The sequence below is a fragment of the Trachurus japonicus genome, chromosome 14 (genome assembly GCF_045865225.1).
Source record: "Trachurus japonicus isolate A0001 chromosome 14, Traja_1.0".
NCBI lineage: Eukaryota > Metazoa > Chordata > Actinopteri > Carangiformes > Carangidae > Trachurus > Trachurus japonicus.
This window is the reverse complement of record NC_140920.1, coordinates 16310486-16325154: the sequence shown is the minus strand read 5'-3', so window position 1 is coordinate 16325154 and position 14669 is coordinate 16310486. Positions and strand designations below refer to the sequence as shown.

General features: G+C 41.6%; 3 protein-coding genes across 8 annotated transcripts; 2 read left to right on the top strand and 1 right to left on the bottom strand.

Annotated features, from left to right (window-relative positions):
* The first annotated feature begins 50 nt into the window (after positions 1-50).
* LOC146974566 (mitochondrial import receptor subunit TOM40B) lies at positions 51-5020 on the top strand. 5 transcript variants are annotated; one of them, XM_085798084.1, is made up of 10 exons: positions 51-227; positions 644-843; positions 1140-1207; positions 1334-1426; positions 1559-1660; positions 1795-1900; positions 2142-2264; positions 2381-2457; positions 3366-3468; positions 3547-5020. In XM_085798084.1, the coding sequence occupies exons 2-10, from the start codon at positions 660-662 to the stop codon at positions 3684-3686; spliced, it is 996 nt and encodes a 331-aa protein (XP_085654210.1). In that variant the 5' UTR covers positions 51-227; positions 644-659; the 3' UTR covers positions 3687-5020. The 5 variants fall into 5 exon arrangements, with proteins under 5 accessions (XP_085654210.1, XP_085654207.1, XP_085654212.1 ...); XM_085798086.1 differs by having other exon boundaries at positions 52-231; positions 3547-4308; XM_085798081.1 differs by having other exon boundaries at positions 3366-3812.
* Positions 5021-5427: 407 nt separating this feature from the next.
* bicdl2 (BICD family like cargo adaptor 2) lies at positions 5428-11696 on the bottom strand. Of its 2 annotated transcripts, XM_085798079.1 has the most exons (10): positions 11559-11696; positions 10358-10893; positions 9554-9769; positions 9190-9306; positions 8201-8347; positions 7855-8001; positions 7558-7632; positions 6369-6451; positions 6167-6281; positions 5428-6058 (listed from the first exon to the last, which is right to left on the bottom strand). In XM_085798079.1, exons 2-10 carry the CDS (start codon positions 10601-10603, stop codon positions 5891-5893), a joined length of 1314 nt encoding a protein of 437 aa, XP_085654205.1. In that variant the 5' UTR covers positions 10604-10893; positions 11559-11696; the 3' UTR covers positions 5428-5890. The 2 variants fall into 2 exon arrangements, with proteins under 2 accessions (XP_085654205.1, XP_085654206.1); XM_085798080.1 differs by lacking the exon at positions 7855-8001 and having other exon boundaries at positions 5723-6058.
* Positions 11697-12112: 416 nt separating this feature from the next.
* On the top strand, positions 12113-14389 carry mia (MIA SH3 domain containing). The gene is made up of 4 exons (XM_085796835.1): positions 12113-12342; positions 13703-13836; positions 13946-14056; positions 14140-14389. Exons 1-4 carry the CDS (start codon positions 12225-12227, stop codon positions 14161-14163), a joined length of 387 nt encoding a protein of 128 aa, XP_085652961.1. The 5' UTR covers positions 12113-12224; the 3' UTR covers positions 14164-14389.
* The last annotated feature ends 280 nt before the right edge of the window (positions 14390-14669 follow it).

Below are 14669 nucleotides of genomic sequence, written 5' to 3'. Positions count from 1 at the left end.
GATATTTTTCAGACCACAGAACCTAGCTCGTGTTTTCAGGGGGGTGCTTTAGGGTGGCGCATCACATCTGGAGCAGGCAGCTATTTGCAGCATCAGTTTTATCCCAGCATCAGCTGCACTCGCACGTTAGGTCGCTTGTTAAAGGAAGAAAATCCAGCTGACAGTGTTTCCGATGTGCACCTCTCAGTGCCGCACGGGATTTTAAAGGTCTCTTGATCACACCGGACGTAGGTAGCAAAACAACAAGCGCGTACACGAGCATCTGTTTTTGCTGATGCTAAGGTCATGCTAGCTAACGGGAATTACTGCACCTGCACAGGAAAACAACAGACTACCTATCATGGTGCACATAGATGTGGTCGTCCCTTTAATTCAAGTATCAAACATAAACCAAGTTAGATATAGATACATAGCAAAAGACATTTCAAAATATAAGTGTTTTTATTTTATTTTATTCATTTATTTGCATCTTTGAGCTGTCAGTGAGAGTAGTCATTTTGCATTCTTGAATATTATTTTTTATCTCATTATTTTCACAGAGTCTGGCTTTAAAAAAGTGCACGTGCAGCAGTAAATAAATCAAATAAGTGGTAAGGCGACAGCATCGTCATGAATCTCTCCTTTGTCTCCTTGTGTCCTGTAGGAAGTGTTGTGCCCACATGGGCAGTGTCCTAGCTTTGTCCTCTGGTCCAGGCCATCAGAGCTGGCCTTTCTCCACGGACCCCTCTCCTTCTCGCTGGGACGCGCATCCTGCTCACTGGGACAGTCCCCCACGCTGGGAGAGGAGAGATGGCCGCTTACCAAACCCAGGCAGCTTTCACTCCCTTCACAGGAGCTGCAAAGGTATGTAACTGTGTGTATGTAACAGGTGCATTGAAATAAGCCGTCATGCAATTGAATGCTGTTTAAACTTTTAAGAGGACCAGCTAACATTGAACATAATGGAACATTGAATGTGTTTAAAGGTCAAATGCAGTTTTATTTACCTTAACAACTGTGTATAATGTTTATAAATGAGTGACAGGCACTCTTGATTTTCACAACGAGAAGATTAGAGTCAACACATGATCACAGGGCCTGTAATTGTACCAAATGTGATATTTATGTTTCTGATATGACTGTCTTCTCTGTCTCCTCAGATGTTTTTCCTCAACAGATTGAGGGTGTTAAGATGATGATCAATAAAACTCTGAGCAGTTTCTTCAAGGTGACTCTTCCTTCCATACTGATTTACATTTGTTTACATTACGTTTGTGGCACGTAAATGCAATATGAATGGAGATATCTTGCTTCTTAAAATCTTATAATGCCCTGTACATGTGTTTTCTTCCAGGCCAGTCATACTTTGCATCTCAGTGCTGTCACTCCTTCGTACTACAGATTCCACGTGGAGCATCTGCAGTCGGACGATTACAGCAAAGACAAGGTCAAGAACGAGTCATCACATTAAAAACATGTTACCACTGCTTTATCATGAATTCTTTTAGTAGTTATGAAGGAAAACAGACAGAGATGCTGCCTTTTGAGTTGTCGATATTGATTCTTACTCTCATTTTAGGATGCTCCGGCGTTGATCGGTGAAATGGACTCTTCTGGTAGTCTGAACGCTCACGCTCTGTTGCACCTCTCCGAGCGTGTACGAGCCAGAACGGTGTTTCAGGTGACGTCCCAACGCCCATCTCTGTCCTTATATCCGTCCAGCCCATGCTACATTCAGTCACTTTTTCTACAAAAGTCAGTTATTGTACACAAAGTGCTGCAAACAACTCATTGAAATTTTCAATTGTGTTTCAGACTCAGCAGTCCCAGTTTGTAACGTGGCAGTTTGAGACGGAGTACAGAGGGAACGACTTCACTGCTGCCGTCACAGTAGCCAACCCAGACGTTCTCAGAGAGTCAGGTGATGAACGACAGGTGGAACGACTAGAGCCTCACTGGAACATCACATGAAGTGTTATTATGTGTTAAGTTGATTGTACAAAGACACAAACCTGTGTATCAGTGTAACGGGGAAATAATGTTATCACATATTGGTTTTAGCTTTTTAAAACCATGTCTTTAGTATCTGCCCTTATACTCAAATATGGTCCCACCTCACCTCGTCTAATACACATATATATCTGTGTGTTTCTGTGCGACAGTCATCCTTGTGGCACACTTCCTGCAGAGTGTGTCCTCTGGACTGGTTTTAGGAGGGGAGCTGGTCTACCATCGGGGGAGGGCAGAGGAAGGAGGAATTCTTACTTTAGCTGGACAGTACTCACGTGAGATTGTATTTGTGAATCTGCTTTTTAACATCTGATTTAACCTAGTTGTAATATTTCCTGATCTGGTTTGATTGATCCAGCAGCAGCATGTCCACTCTCTCCTCCTCATGCAGGACCAAACTGGGTGGCAACACTGAATGCTGGGAAAGGAGGTGCCCATGCCAGCTACTATCACAGAGCCAACAAACAGGTAAAGCAAATATCACAATACAGTACTGTTCATACATACATACATACATCTATATACTTAAAGGGATACACCAACATTTTTTTGTGTGTCTTGCCTCACTCCCGAGTCCATGACAAGCAGATAGACACATCCTTTCGACTGTGCGTGCAGTAACAAGGGAGATAGAGCCGTATCGCCGGTAATTAGCTTAGCTCAAACGCTGGAAGTGCATAGGTAGTGTTAGCCTGCCTCCTACCCAAGCCGAAATCAGCAGTCAGAAGCTGATTTCATTTTAGCTCTAAACTCTGTAAATATATCACTTTATCAACATTTCAAACATTTTTAGGCGAGAAAGTAACCGTTTAGATCAGCAGTGTGTCGTTAATTTGTCTAAATACCAGCTGTTTACAATTTTGTTCGGACGAATTCGGCGCTACTCAAGCTAGCCGTTGTGACCAACGCATTTCCGGTTACTTTCACAAAATAAAACACCCGTTGCCCTTTACATACAGAAAACCATGGCGATAGAATTTGTGCTTTTACTTTGAAATAGGAAGCTAACCTACCCTGGATGTAGCTAGCTTGAACCAAAATAAACCTTCTTTGCTTGAACCCTCCGTTTTGACCGATCTTGTGCTGTTACCGACATTTGACCGCTCAAGATGCCTTACCGGAGAGTTTTGTCAGCTCTGAGACGAAGATCGGTCCATTTAGAGTTGCTGAAGAGTGTCTCTGATGACTTTAGGTGGAGGCAGGCTACCATTACCCATTTGAGCTAAGCTAATTACGGGCGATACGGGCTCTCCCTCGTTACTGCATGCACAGTCGAAAGGATGGTGTCTATCTGCTTGTCATGGACTCGGGAGTGAGGCAAGATGCGTAAAAAAAAAATGTTGGCATATCCCTTTGTGCATTTGTGTGTTTTCCAGATCCAAGTTGGAGTGGAGTTTGAAGCCAGTACCAGGACTCAGGAGACCACGACCTCGTTTGGATATCAGATGGAGCTCCCAGAGGCCAACATGGTGTTTAGAGGTAAAATTCATTCTAATGTCGTGCTGGATAAAAATCATGCAGAAAACACACAAGAGTTCTTTTTCTGTGTGTCTCCAGGTATGATAAACAGTCGGTGTATCATAGGAGGTGTGCTGGAGAAGCGCCTGACACCACTCCCCGCCACCCTGATTATGGGTGCCTTTGTAAATCACAGAGGTGACAAGCTGCAAGTGGGCCTAGGTGTCCATGTGGGATAATCTTCCACCAGCCCCCGCTGCCATTACTACTCACTGTCAGGGCGACCGTCCAGCGACCTGTTTGAGAGGCTTCAGGTCCGTCAGTCTCAGTAAAACACTCTGAATATTGTTGATTTTCTTTTTGGGTGTTGAAGCCCAAAATGTTTCATTTTATCAATGCATCTTATCTTGCAACCTACCTCTCTAAATGGAGGTGAAGTTTCCTGATTGGGTGACAAAAGGATTACACTGGAAGATTGGATTAACATTTTGAGGGGCTCAACATGCGTGAGATAAGTCCCTGTCTCCCGGAAACCAGACTGCACGTCACCTTCTGGACAATGGACACAGAAAGGATGAGTGTCATACTGTACTGTAAACTACTAATAAATTAAGATTTTATACTGTAGGTACTCATGAAGAAACTTTATGTACATAGATTAAATTAAAAGATAGTACTTTTTTTCATTTTTAGTCCGTTAACTACAATTTATGTACACCTGACCTATCTGCCGACCATTTTCTACAGCACATTGTTGTTTGTAAAACTAATGACTTTTCCCATCTTCCGCACAGCCATCGGTTTACACGTGTACCCGTATGATTAGAAAATCAACTTTTACTAACATCAAAGCTCATGAGCGTGACACTTGTTTGCCATCTGTCTCCTAAATCCTGAATTTTGGAGCTTTTGATTGCTTGAATGCAACAATTTGATTGAAGCAGTTCCCCTCCCCCTCCCCTCAGCATTACTGCATTACACAAACAGAAAAAAAATAAAGCTGATTAAATGTTCACTGATTAATTATCTCAGTCTAGTATCTATTAGATGATTTCCGCCGACTAATGCTTAGAGGATAAATCGAGTGCAGAAACGAAGTGGTCAGCAGCGATGTCAGCTCTGTGTGAGTTTCAGCGAATGGGTAGTGAAATACTGTAATGCTAAAACACCGGTGTGATCCCTGAAAACTTGTGTGTGTAGATGTGTGTGTGGTTGATTATCAGCTCTTTTGCCAGCCTATATAAGTGTGTGAGAGCCCCACCCAGGAATATAGAGCCCTTTGACACTCAAGCCAGAAAGGTGCTCCACCATATACACCAACTCCAGCTGAAGGCTGAGTGAGCGGCTATGCACTAACAGGACTGTACTGTATTTATATAGATGAAAACATGTGGGAACACTGACCTGTATGCAACCTGCACTACTCACGCTGCCTCTGGGCATTTGTCCTGTTGAACATATGAAATGTTGCATATATTTATTTCTACATTATGTAATATAAGCATGGGGAGAGGTAGAAGGGAATGACTGTCTTTTTTGGACTTAATTTAATAAAGATGTTATTTCTATTATAGTTAAGCTATTTTTCAAGGTTTTCTTCACCTGTGTTTTCTTCATCCTGTTTTTAAGCTTCACTGTGAATGTTTTTATTATCAAGTATGGATCAGATTATAATGTAACATGGAAAGGGGGTCACTTGAAACTAACCCTCAACACCAAGCTGCTTTTTTATGAGTCCTATAGTTTATTTTCTTGTCGTTTGCCCTGTATCTAATTGAAAATCTGTTAAACTAGTGAGACAAATACTTAAGGGTTAGTTCAATAAAGCTAAAAGAGTAGTTAGAGTAGTTGCTATGTTTACCATAGCTACTGTAGGTCATGATACGTCAGAGTTTTGTTCAAGTTTATGTTTTTGAGCCTCAGGGTGAATTCAGAAATCAAAGCAAAACTATCCACTTATGTTTGGGGTTTTTTGTCCACAAAAACCCAATGTATTGACTGTGAAGATATGCACACTCCTGTCTTCGCCCACCTGTGTGTTTGTGTTTGTAGTTGTTGCCCTGTGTCGCTCCCTTTTCCTGTTCGCTCTGTATGTTCATGAACCTGTTACATGAGGTCTAAGTTTGTTCTTGTCAGCTCACACCACTTTAAAGTTGAAACAACATTTACATCAACTTTGTATGCAGTTGCCTACAGTACGATACCCAACTCGCTCTGTCTGGACTTAGATAAAACACAGATACTCTTTAGAAGCTTTAATTTTAATACTGTATAAATTCCTATAAACTGACATCAGTGATATATTGATACTGTACATCCATATGTCGTATATACAAATATATTCAAATATGAGGTGTGTAAACATTTGACTCATTCACTCTGATCAACAGTACATCATCTGGCAAAGATACAGGCTGATACCGAGTCCGCTGCCAGTTCTCTGTTATTTGTCTCTGAAAAAAGAGAAGAAGCCTTTCCCTCCTTCTCCCTTCACTTTCAAAGACTTGCTCCTTTTAAGTCCCACTGCGTTTTCTTTCTCTTTCTGCTTCTCTGCTTTTCTCTCCTCCTCGCTCTGCATCACCTGCTTACTGATCACCAACCTCATGTCCTCCTGCAACGAGATCAAAGGTCCAAGGTGACATTTTAAATTGTGTTGCCAAGAAGAGGGACATCATTTTGAATTGTATAGGCTACCCCTGTTGACAGACAGACCACCCACCTGCCAGGCGTCCAGCTCCTCAGACAGCGCCACCTTGTGTTGGATTGTGTTGAGAAGCTGCTGAGTCAGCGTGTCTTTCTCCTGACGCACTGTGGCCAGCTCGCTCTCTAAGAAGCTGGACGATGATTTGATGGTTAGCAAAACGTCACTTGTGGTTTCAAATGAGGTGACCTAAATTCAAATCACGTAAATCATGCTTTACCTGTAGCTCGGCTTGTCAGCGCTGCCTCTGAACATCTCGGTTTCTTTCCTCAAAGTCTCCAGCTCTTCTCGCTGAGATTGCAGCTGTAGAGTGTGAAAATAAAATCAAACAAATATATATATCTATAAATCATAAACCACTTTGCTCCTGAGGTCCCCTTGATCACATTTGAGACACTAAGCACCTTTCAAAGCTGAGTGTTTTAACATGTATGTAAAAATATATTGTAGCCTATCATATAAGAAAATTAGTTTAAAAAATAAATTCTTTAAATGACATCTACTTCTCTTCTACTGAAAAATACAGAATCTATACATATGCAAATATATTTCTGAGGACTGGACACAAGATGTCACCCACTTCACTGGAGTCTTTTATCATACTGGACCCTGAACTAGATGTTATACAGCAGTGGTTCTCAAACTTTTTTTTACATCAAGGACCCCTAAATTGACACAAATTAGACCACGGACCCCCATTGGACAAAATTTTGAAGCAAACACCAGAAATACACAAATATTTGTTTGAATTTGTACATTCAAATTAGGGCCAATGGCGTGAATTTTTGGAAATATTGTAGAGAAATTTCTGGAAAAAAGTGGTACAATTTCTCCAAAAACGTTCAACCCTGTGGTAAAAGTGGTAAAATTCTCAAAAAAAAAATAAAATAAAAAAAGGTTTTTAAAAAATCTAGAAAAAGTGGTAAAATTTCTAAAAAATGAAAAAAGTTTTTAAAAAATCTAGAAAAAGTGGTAAAATGTCAAGAAAAAGTTGGGGACCCCCTTGAACCCTTTTAAGGACCCCTGGGGGTCCCCAGACCCCATGTTGAGAACCACTGTTACTGTATACAGTATGTCTTAAAATCATATTCCTACAGTACATTCATGTCAGATTTTGTGCAGAGAAACTTTTTAAATATTGAGCAATGGTGGCTTGGTATTCACAAACCCATCTGATGACATCAGAAAATAGAATAAAATGCTTTTAAAATGTTAAGATTGTACTCGATTACACAAGAAATAGGGGTATAGCATCTCTGTTTTTCATTTTTTTTTAATGAATTTAAGGGGACCCTACTGTAGGAAGAGTAGCCGTTGTGCAGTAGTGCAGTAGCAAATAGGGATCCAACTAAATTAACTAATACACCCACTGAAATGGAAACCAGCATCAGCTGTACAGTTCCACTCACCTCCTCTTTGAGGGCCTGTATCTCGCCATCTCTTGCTTGCAGGACCGTGGAGTGAGCTAGAAGAGCGTCTTTAGCCTGTTTGGCAGGAGACAACGCAACACATAGAAAGATCAGTGAGGTGAGAAACACTCAGCAGCTGATGTGGCTTTGGGAATTTCAGAGTTCAGTTAGTATCAGACTAATGAAGCATGTGAGTACAGGCTCAGGAGTAGTGCACGCTAGCTAAAGTCAGACTGTGAAGTGACTGTGCACCTGTCAGCGCAGTGGCTGGTGATTTGTACGAGTCTCTGTGTGTACCTGTGATTGCTGAATTTCACTAAGCAGAGACAAAGGTTGTGTGTGAGCACTGTCCAGGATGCTCTCTTCTCCCAGCCTCAGAGCTTTTTGTTGCAGAGAGCGATTCAAGGTACGCAACTCAAACACCACTCCCTGCTCCTGCTCTATCTACACATATGCACACACAAACACACATGCAGTGAGAGACAGGCACAGGCACGCACACAGATTTCAAGAGCTTCAAACTAGTGGCATTAGTGACGTCTGTTAGTGATGACTAATGTCTCCTTCAGCTCGTGTCCTCCTCCTGTTTCCTCAGGATTCATCTGTCACTGCTACACTTCATCGGCCGGATGTTGTTCCTCACCTCTGCTTCTTTCTCTCTCAGTTTGACCTGGAGCTCGGACACCCTCTCCCTCAGTCCCTCTCTCTCCGTGCGGAGTCCATCACTCTCCTCCTGTGAAGCTTTCAGTTGTGCCTCTATGTGCGACAGCCGCTCCAGCAAAACTCTGTTCTGTTAGGAAAGGATGAAAAGATGGATGAACACAAAACAAACAATTTGAACGTAAATGGTGCGCTGAGAGTGATAACTTCAGTTATTTGACTCTGGCTGTTGGATGATGCCTCTGGTGAACATTTAAATAAATGGTAATCATTTCAGAACCAGATTTGATGCTTTGAGGTGTGGAAACTTGTGCCTGAGTCTGTTAAATCTCAGTAATTGGAGAGAAAAATATCCTGCTTATACTTCCATCTCAGCAGCAGAGCTGTACACTCGAGACCTGGACATGAGTCAGAACCAAACCAGCCGAGCAGGACTTGAGATTTGATTTAACTTGATTTACATGAGACTTCACTCCCTTAAGACTTGACCCAAATTGAGACTTCAAAGTAAAAGTCTCAGTCTTTCAGCTGTTTTAAAGAGGCCTTTGATAGCACACCATGAATATTTAAACAGTATTCTCTGATAGGACTTGGTTTCATCACACTGTTTCAAAATCGGCTCGTTATTTTCACATCGTATTCAAATTTTATACTTTGGTCAAGTTTAAAATGTATATGATATGAATGGAATTGATGTGTTAAATCAGCTAGTAGCCTAATATATCAGCTCCTATCGATCACTGATCCCTGAATCCAACTGAATCAAAATCGTGAATCATGACAGATTTTATGATATTGAAAGGCACTGAATCATTGCCCATTGAATCGATATAATATTCAATCGTGATGAAACTTGTTGATTGATTTACAGCCCTAGTACGACCTCCTATCCAGTAGCATTCAAGCTGTGTGATGTGTTCTTTACTGTTACTTTGGTATTGAGTTATTCAAAGCATTAAGAAGTGTGAATACCTCTGCTTGAATACTCTGTATCTGTGTGAAGCTGATGTTTCGGCTAAAAGACGACTCGTCCATCTCTTCTCTGAGGGATCGAACCTCGGTCCTCAGGATGTGTTCCAGTGTCACCGCCTGGATGGGAAGGGAGAGGGGAAAGTTGAAGAAGGCGTCTGCTCATTATGCAACTAACATTGGACTCCCTAAACCTGCTAGTCTACATTGCTCCAGTCTATGTGACTGTGACACAACATCACACGCAGACGCAGACGATTCCCACACACAAACATGCACACACACACACACACACACACACACATACTGTTCATTCTAACAGCGTTCAAACATAGTCATGACTTCTTCTTTGGGTTGGCGTCCTAACCTCTGCCAGCTGCTCCACCAGTCGTTGGTTGTGGTTGGCTAACTGAGTCAGCTGTTCACTCTCATCCTTTCTCTGGGCTCTACCTTGGCTGTGATGTCGCTCCAGCTCGGACCTCAGAGCAGCTAAATCGGCAGCCAGCTCTGCCTCTTTCTGACCAGATGTCAGTTCATTCATGTCCAGCTTCCTCTGGAGGACATGTTTCTCCTGCTGTAAAGCCTGGAACATCAAACACAACATTAACTGGCTTTAAGATACATTGGGATTTCTGTTCTTGTGACTGCAAATGAAATTACATCATATGTTGGTTTCTAGGCAACTTATCCATAACAGACATGTTTGTCCCGGTCTCTGTTATCCCAAAAGCCATTACAGTGTAACAACAGCTCCTTCACTCATATTATCACTTACAGCCGTACTTTTCCTATTGTTACAAGTCATCGTGTCATAATGCTACTGGTCCAAAAATGTGTATTAACCCTTTAAAAATAACAATTTCTCAATTAACTTCATTCTGCACTTTTCCCATCACTACTTGTTTTCTCAATGCCGATGTCTATGCAGATATGCAGAGATGAGGCATGTAAAAATGTATTACCAGCAGTAAATTGCATGCATATATTTGTGTTGTATGTTTATAATTGTTTTAAACTTGGATTAATTCAAGATATAGATGGAGCTGGAATAAACTGAATGTAGGGCTACATTCACTCACTTGTTCATGGTTTTTAGCTTTCCTTTTGTTCCCACCTCACTATAGTTTTTACCAGTCTAAGAAGAAAGCAGTTTGCTCAACTTCATCTTTACCTCCATCTCCCTCTCCCTCAGCTCCAGAGTAGCTGCCAGCTCCTCATTCTTCTCCAGTAAAGCCCGACCCAGCTCTGCAGCCAGTATCAAGTCCGTCTCGATCCCTCCTCCGCTGTCATTGCTGCCAGGACATGGGGAGGACGGAGGGAGAGTAAAGGAGAGAGACACTGAAGACGATGAGGACAGTGGGAAGAAGGAGTCCTCCAGGCTCGGAGAGGGAAGACTGCTTTTTCTGGGGGTGAACATTGTTGTTGTGGGTTTGTTTGTAGGAGTCAGGTGGAAAACATGATTCCAGGTGTTGTAATCCACACTCACGCAGGCAGGTGGGCAGCCGTGAGCCCTTATTTTTCTTCCTGCCTTGTGAAATCAGGAATGGTTTTCTGTTTCTTGTTGGTCTGGTTTGGGCTGATCTGGTCTGCAACAGTTAAATGAGACCGCTCTGTAATCCAATATGTCCAATACAGTATGTTCCTCACTGTGGTTCTTGAGGTCCTGATGCTGGTTTCATTCAATCCCACTCTTCTCCGCAGATAATTCTGTGGCTGAGGAAAACACCTTCAGTGACACGGATTCATTCACAGAAACAGTGGCATTCACTACATGCATGATGACATGTGAAAATCAGACAAGTTGTTTTCTAGTAACATAATCTCAGATGGCCCTTAAGGAGGTCTTTTGTCTGACTGACGCTTTTGTTAGTCTGACCGAAATACCAGCTCCACTGTCATCTTTGTTCTGCTCCCCTCCCTGAATTCCAAAGCCATTGTGCTCCATTATCGGCAACAAATATAACAAAGTCTTGCCTGTTCCTGATCCCTCATGTCTAAAGAAATCCATTTTTGCTTGCCCACCTGTTGTAAAACAAGTCCATAAATAAATCTGGATAAGATTCTCATATCACATATTGTTATTCCCCGTCACATCAGTATCTTTTCTGTATAAATTCTGTTTATAAACTAGATCAATCTCCTCAGCCTCCTCTTCTGTCTTTAAGCCTGATGTCACCATCCGGTGTTTCACCTGTTACAGTGATACTGCTCCCTGATACGAAACCATGCTGTCAACACATTTATAATAATCAAAATAATAAACTCAATCCAACCTAACCATTACTTGTTACTATGATAATGAAAATCACTTTCAACAGTTTTAACTCAGGTTATACCTGACTCTGAAGGAATAAAAATGAAGTTTTTCTTACCTGACAGCTCCCAGCCAACTCGCACCTAGCAGGTAAAGTGTTCCTGTTTGGTCACTGTGTGCGTGTGCATGTGTGTGTTGTGTGTTGTGTGTGTCTGGGTGTGTTTGCACAGGAGAGGCTCAGCTGGTTTCCTTGGCAGTGGAAACACACAGTATGTAAATACAGTCAGTGGCTCCACCTCCAAAGTTGAAAAGGTAAAGGAAGCAAACAGAGGGAGGAAGATAGCAACACTGGTGGTGTGTCTGATCTGCAGAGAGAGTCACTGCTCTGACATCTAGTGGCTGAATAAGGAAGGGAAAACATACAGTATATTAACTCGGAGGAATGTGTTGTTGCAAAGTCTCACAGTCTGCTGTTTTAGAGAGGGTGAGACGGGGTGATGGGGGAGAGGAGAACAAACCGGAGTCTGTCTAATCTGGGCCTGCTCCTCCTCCTCCTCCCCATTCCCCATCCTGTTTACCTGCATGAAGGATTTGAATGGAGCTCTGTGTGTGGGGGTTTGTGTGTGTGTGTGTCCCTGTGTGTTTACATGAGGCAGGGGGTACAGAGAGTAGAAAAGGGGACTGCTGACATTACACCTCCTCCTCAGAGACAGCAAACAGATAAAAAGGGGACAAGACACTCATCACCACGCTCAGAAATAAGACCTCTGGATCACATACAGACATGCCATGCACACTCTGGATCGCTCTCTCGGTGTGGCTTCTCCTGCCAACCTCTGAAGCTGGAAGGCAGATGCCTAAACTTGCTAACAAGAAACTCTGCGCTGACTCTGAATGCAGCCGTAAGTAGGGGAGACTGGGGACAGTTGCAACACTTTTTACATTTTTCTCAGTTACTCGGAGACTATTTGGACTAGGCTCACCAAACTTTTATAGATTAAACATACATTTGTCAGCTAATTAGTCATACCATTTAAAGATGGTTACATATGACACATCAATCACAATATTCATTTGAATGGAAGAATCCAGACGTTGCAACTGACCCCAAACGTGGGGACAGTTGCAACACGGATCAGGGACGGTTGCAACATATTAAACATACATTAAATTTCACTAATTAACTTTTGATTTTTGTCTCAATAAGCATAGTATTCCTAAAATATGCATTGTCTTACAATAATACTATAGTATTATTTAGTTATTTAGTAATATTTATCAGAGAACAGTTGGAGTTTTGTTTTGCGTAGAACATAGGCCTTGAGTCAATGTGCAGAGGTTAACAGTGGTATGAAAACTCAATAGCTCAGTGTGAGACAAGAAGAATGGAACTATTTGCAATACAAGAAACTTTTATAAACATGTACTCTACTTTTGGATGATTTATTCACTGTATGACATCAAATAAATGTACTTTTCTCTAATTTTCAAAGGAAAATATATGTGGCTACGTCTGTCCCATAGAATAAGATACAACTACAAATTGCATATTTCATTATAGGAAGTTAAATCTTAGTCTCTCATGGTTTAATATAATTGGCTGTTCTGTTCATCATGAGGGAAAAAAATAGATATATTGTGCCTATTTTAAGCTAAAAATGTTTCATTTTATACATTTGCATTTGCATAGTGCTTCCATATTCAAATGGTAGTTGTTGCAACCGTCCCCACCCTGTCAGTCATGACAAAACATCATGTACTAGCTAGACACAATGACACTGACACATGCTAACCATGTCATTTGATAGTCAACAAAACAGTGATTCAAACTAGGTAGGTTTGGATTAATTCATACAAAAGGTCAGGACAGTATGACAAAAATACAGCGCATGAAAAAAGCTACTTTCATACCCTTAAAACAACTTTGTCTCAGTACAAGCAGGAGCAGATGCTGAATATGTCTTTTCTATTATTGGTGGGTAGAGGGTCTAACTGTGAATGTGCAGTGTGAGTGTCATCACTCTAGCATGTTTCTGATTGGAGAAATAAGGCTTGTTGCAACCGTCCCTTGTTGCAACTGTCCCCAGTCTCCCCTACTGTAGGACGCTCCTCAGCCTCACTCTACTGCTTAGGTCAGGAGTTGATAATCATGTTATACAACTGTAGGGAAATTCTGAGCTAATACTCATGCAAATTGTTGAAATTTGCATAGTTCTCCAATTTTCCACTACTCACATCCCTTCCCTTTATTTTCCCTCTCAGACCCCATCTTGATAGCCCGTGCAGTGCAGGACTACTACCCCGGAGACTGCAGGTTCATTCCCATCAGACAGGGGCAGCTCGTCTACGTCTACGCAATGCTGAAAGACAAGGGGAACCTCTTCTGGGCTGGCAGTGTGAGTAAAACAAATATGTTTATGGGATCATATCAATAGACACTGATGATAACCTATCAAAGGAGATGCTGTCAGCCATTTATGTCTGTATGTATCACCTGTTTTTCAGGTACAAGACTCGTATTACGGACAACAGGAGGCTCGCATTGGCCACTTCCCTAGCAGCGTTGTGGAGGAGACGCATCCTCTCATGCCAGCCAGCACTGAAGTCACAACTACTGTAGGTGAACACACACACAAACAAACAAACATAAACACACACACACACACCTAATTTCTAATTCTATGCTCTTTGCTTTCCAGAAATGGGACTTCTATTGTAACTGATGATGCCTTTACCGACAAAGAACAACCTTCTTGGAAACTACATTACAACATCACTGTCTGTTTGCTACCATATGATCTAACACTCATTGTCAACAGTATCTGAGTAAATCTGCACTGCTGGTAATCTGCAATTTAGGGAGATAAGTGCAGCCATTGTTGCTTAATGCTTTGTGTGTGACTTCTTTCTGTCTGTTTGATAGATAGGAAATTCTCTGTAATACCCCATCATGCAGTTTATATCTATTTTTGCAGGTATTAAAAAATACAATTAATATGAATTCTGCATGTTTTTACTCCTTTATTATTACTTCTGCTTTTTCTTGTTGATTGAGAAAAACCTGTTGCAATATCCTAACTCCCTATCAAGGCATTATATCAAAAGAAATTAAGAATAATCCCAATGCACAGGCAGGATATAACAGTGTGTTTACAGAATAATAAAGAAATTATTAGTCTAGTCCTGACAACAAATAAAACCCATATGCATAACTTGGGACTTTTAAGTC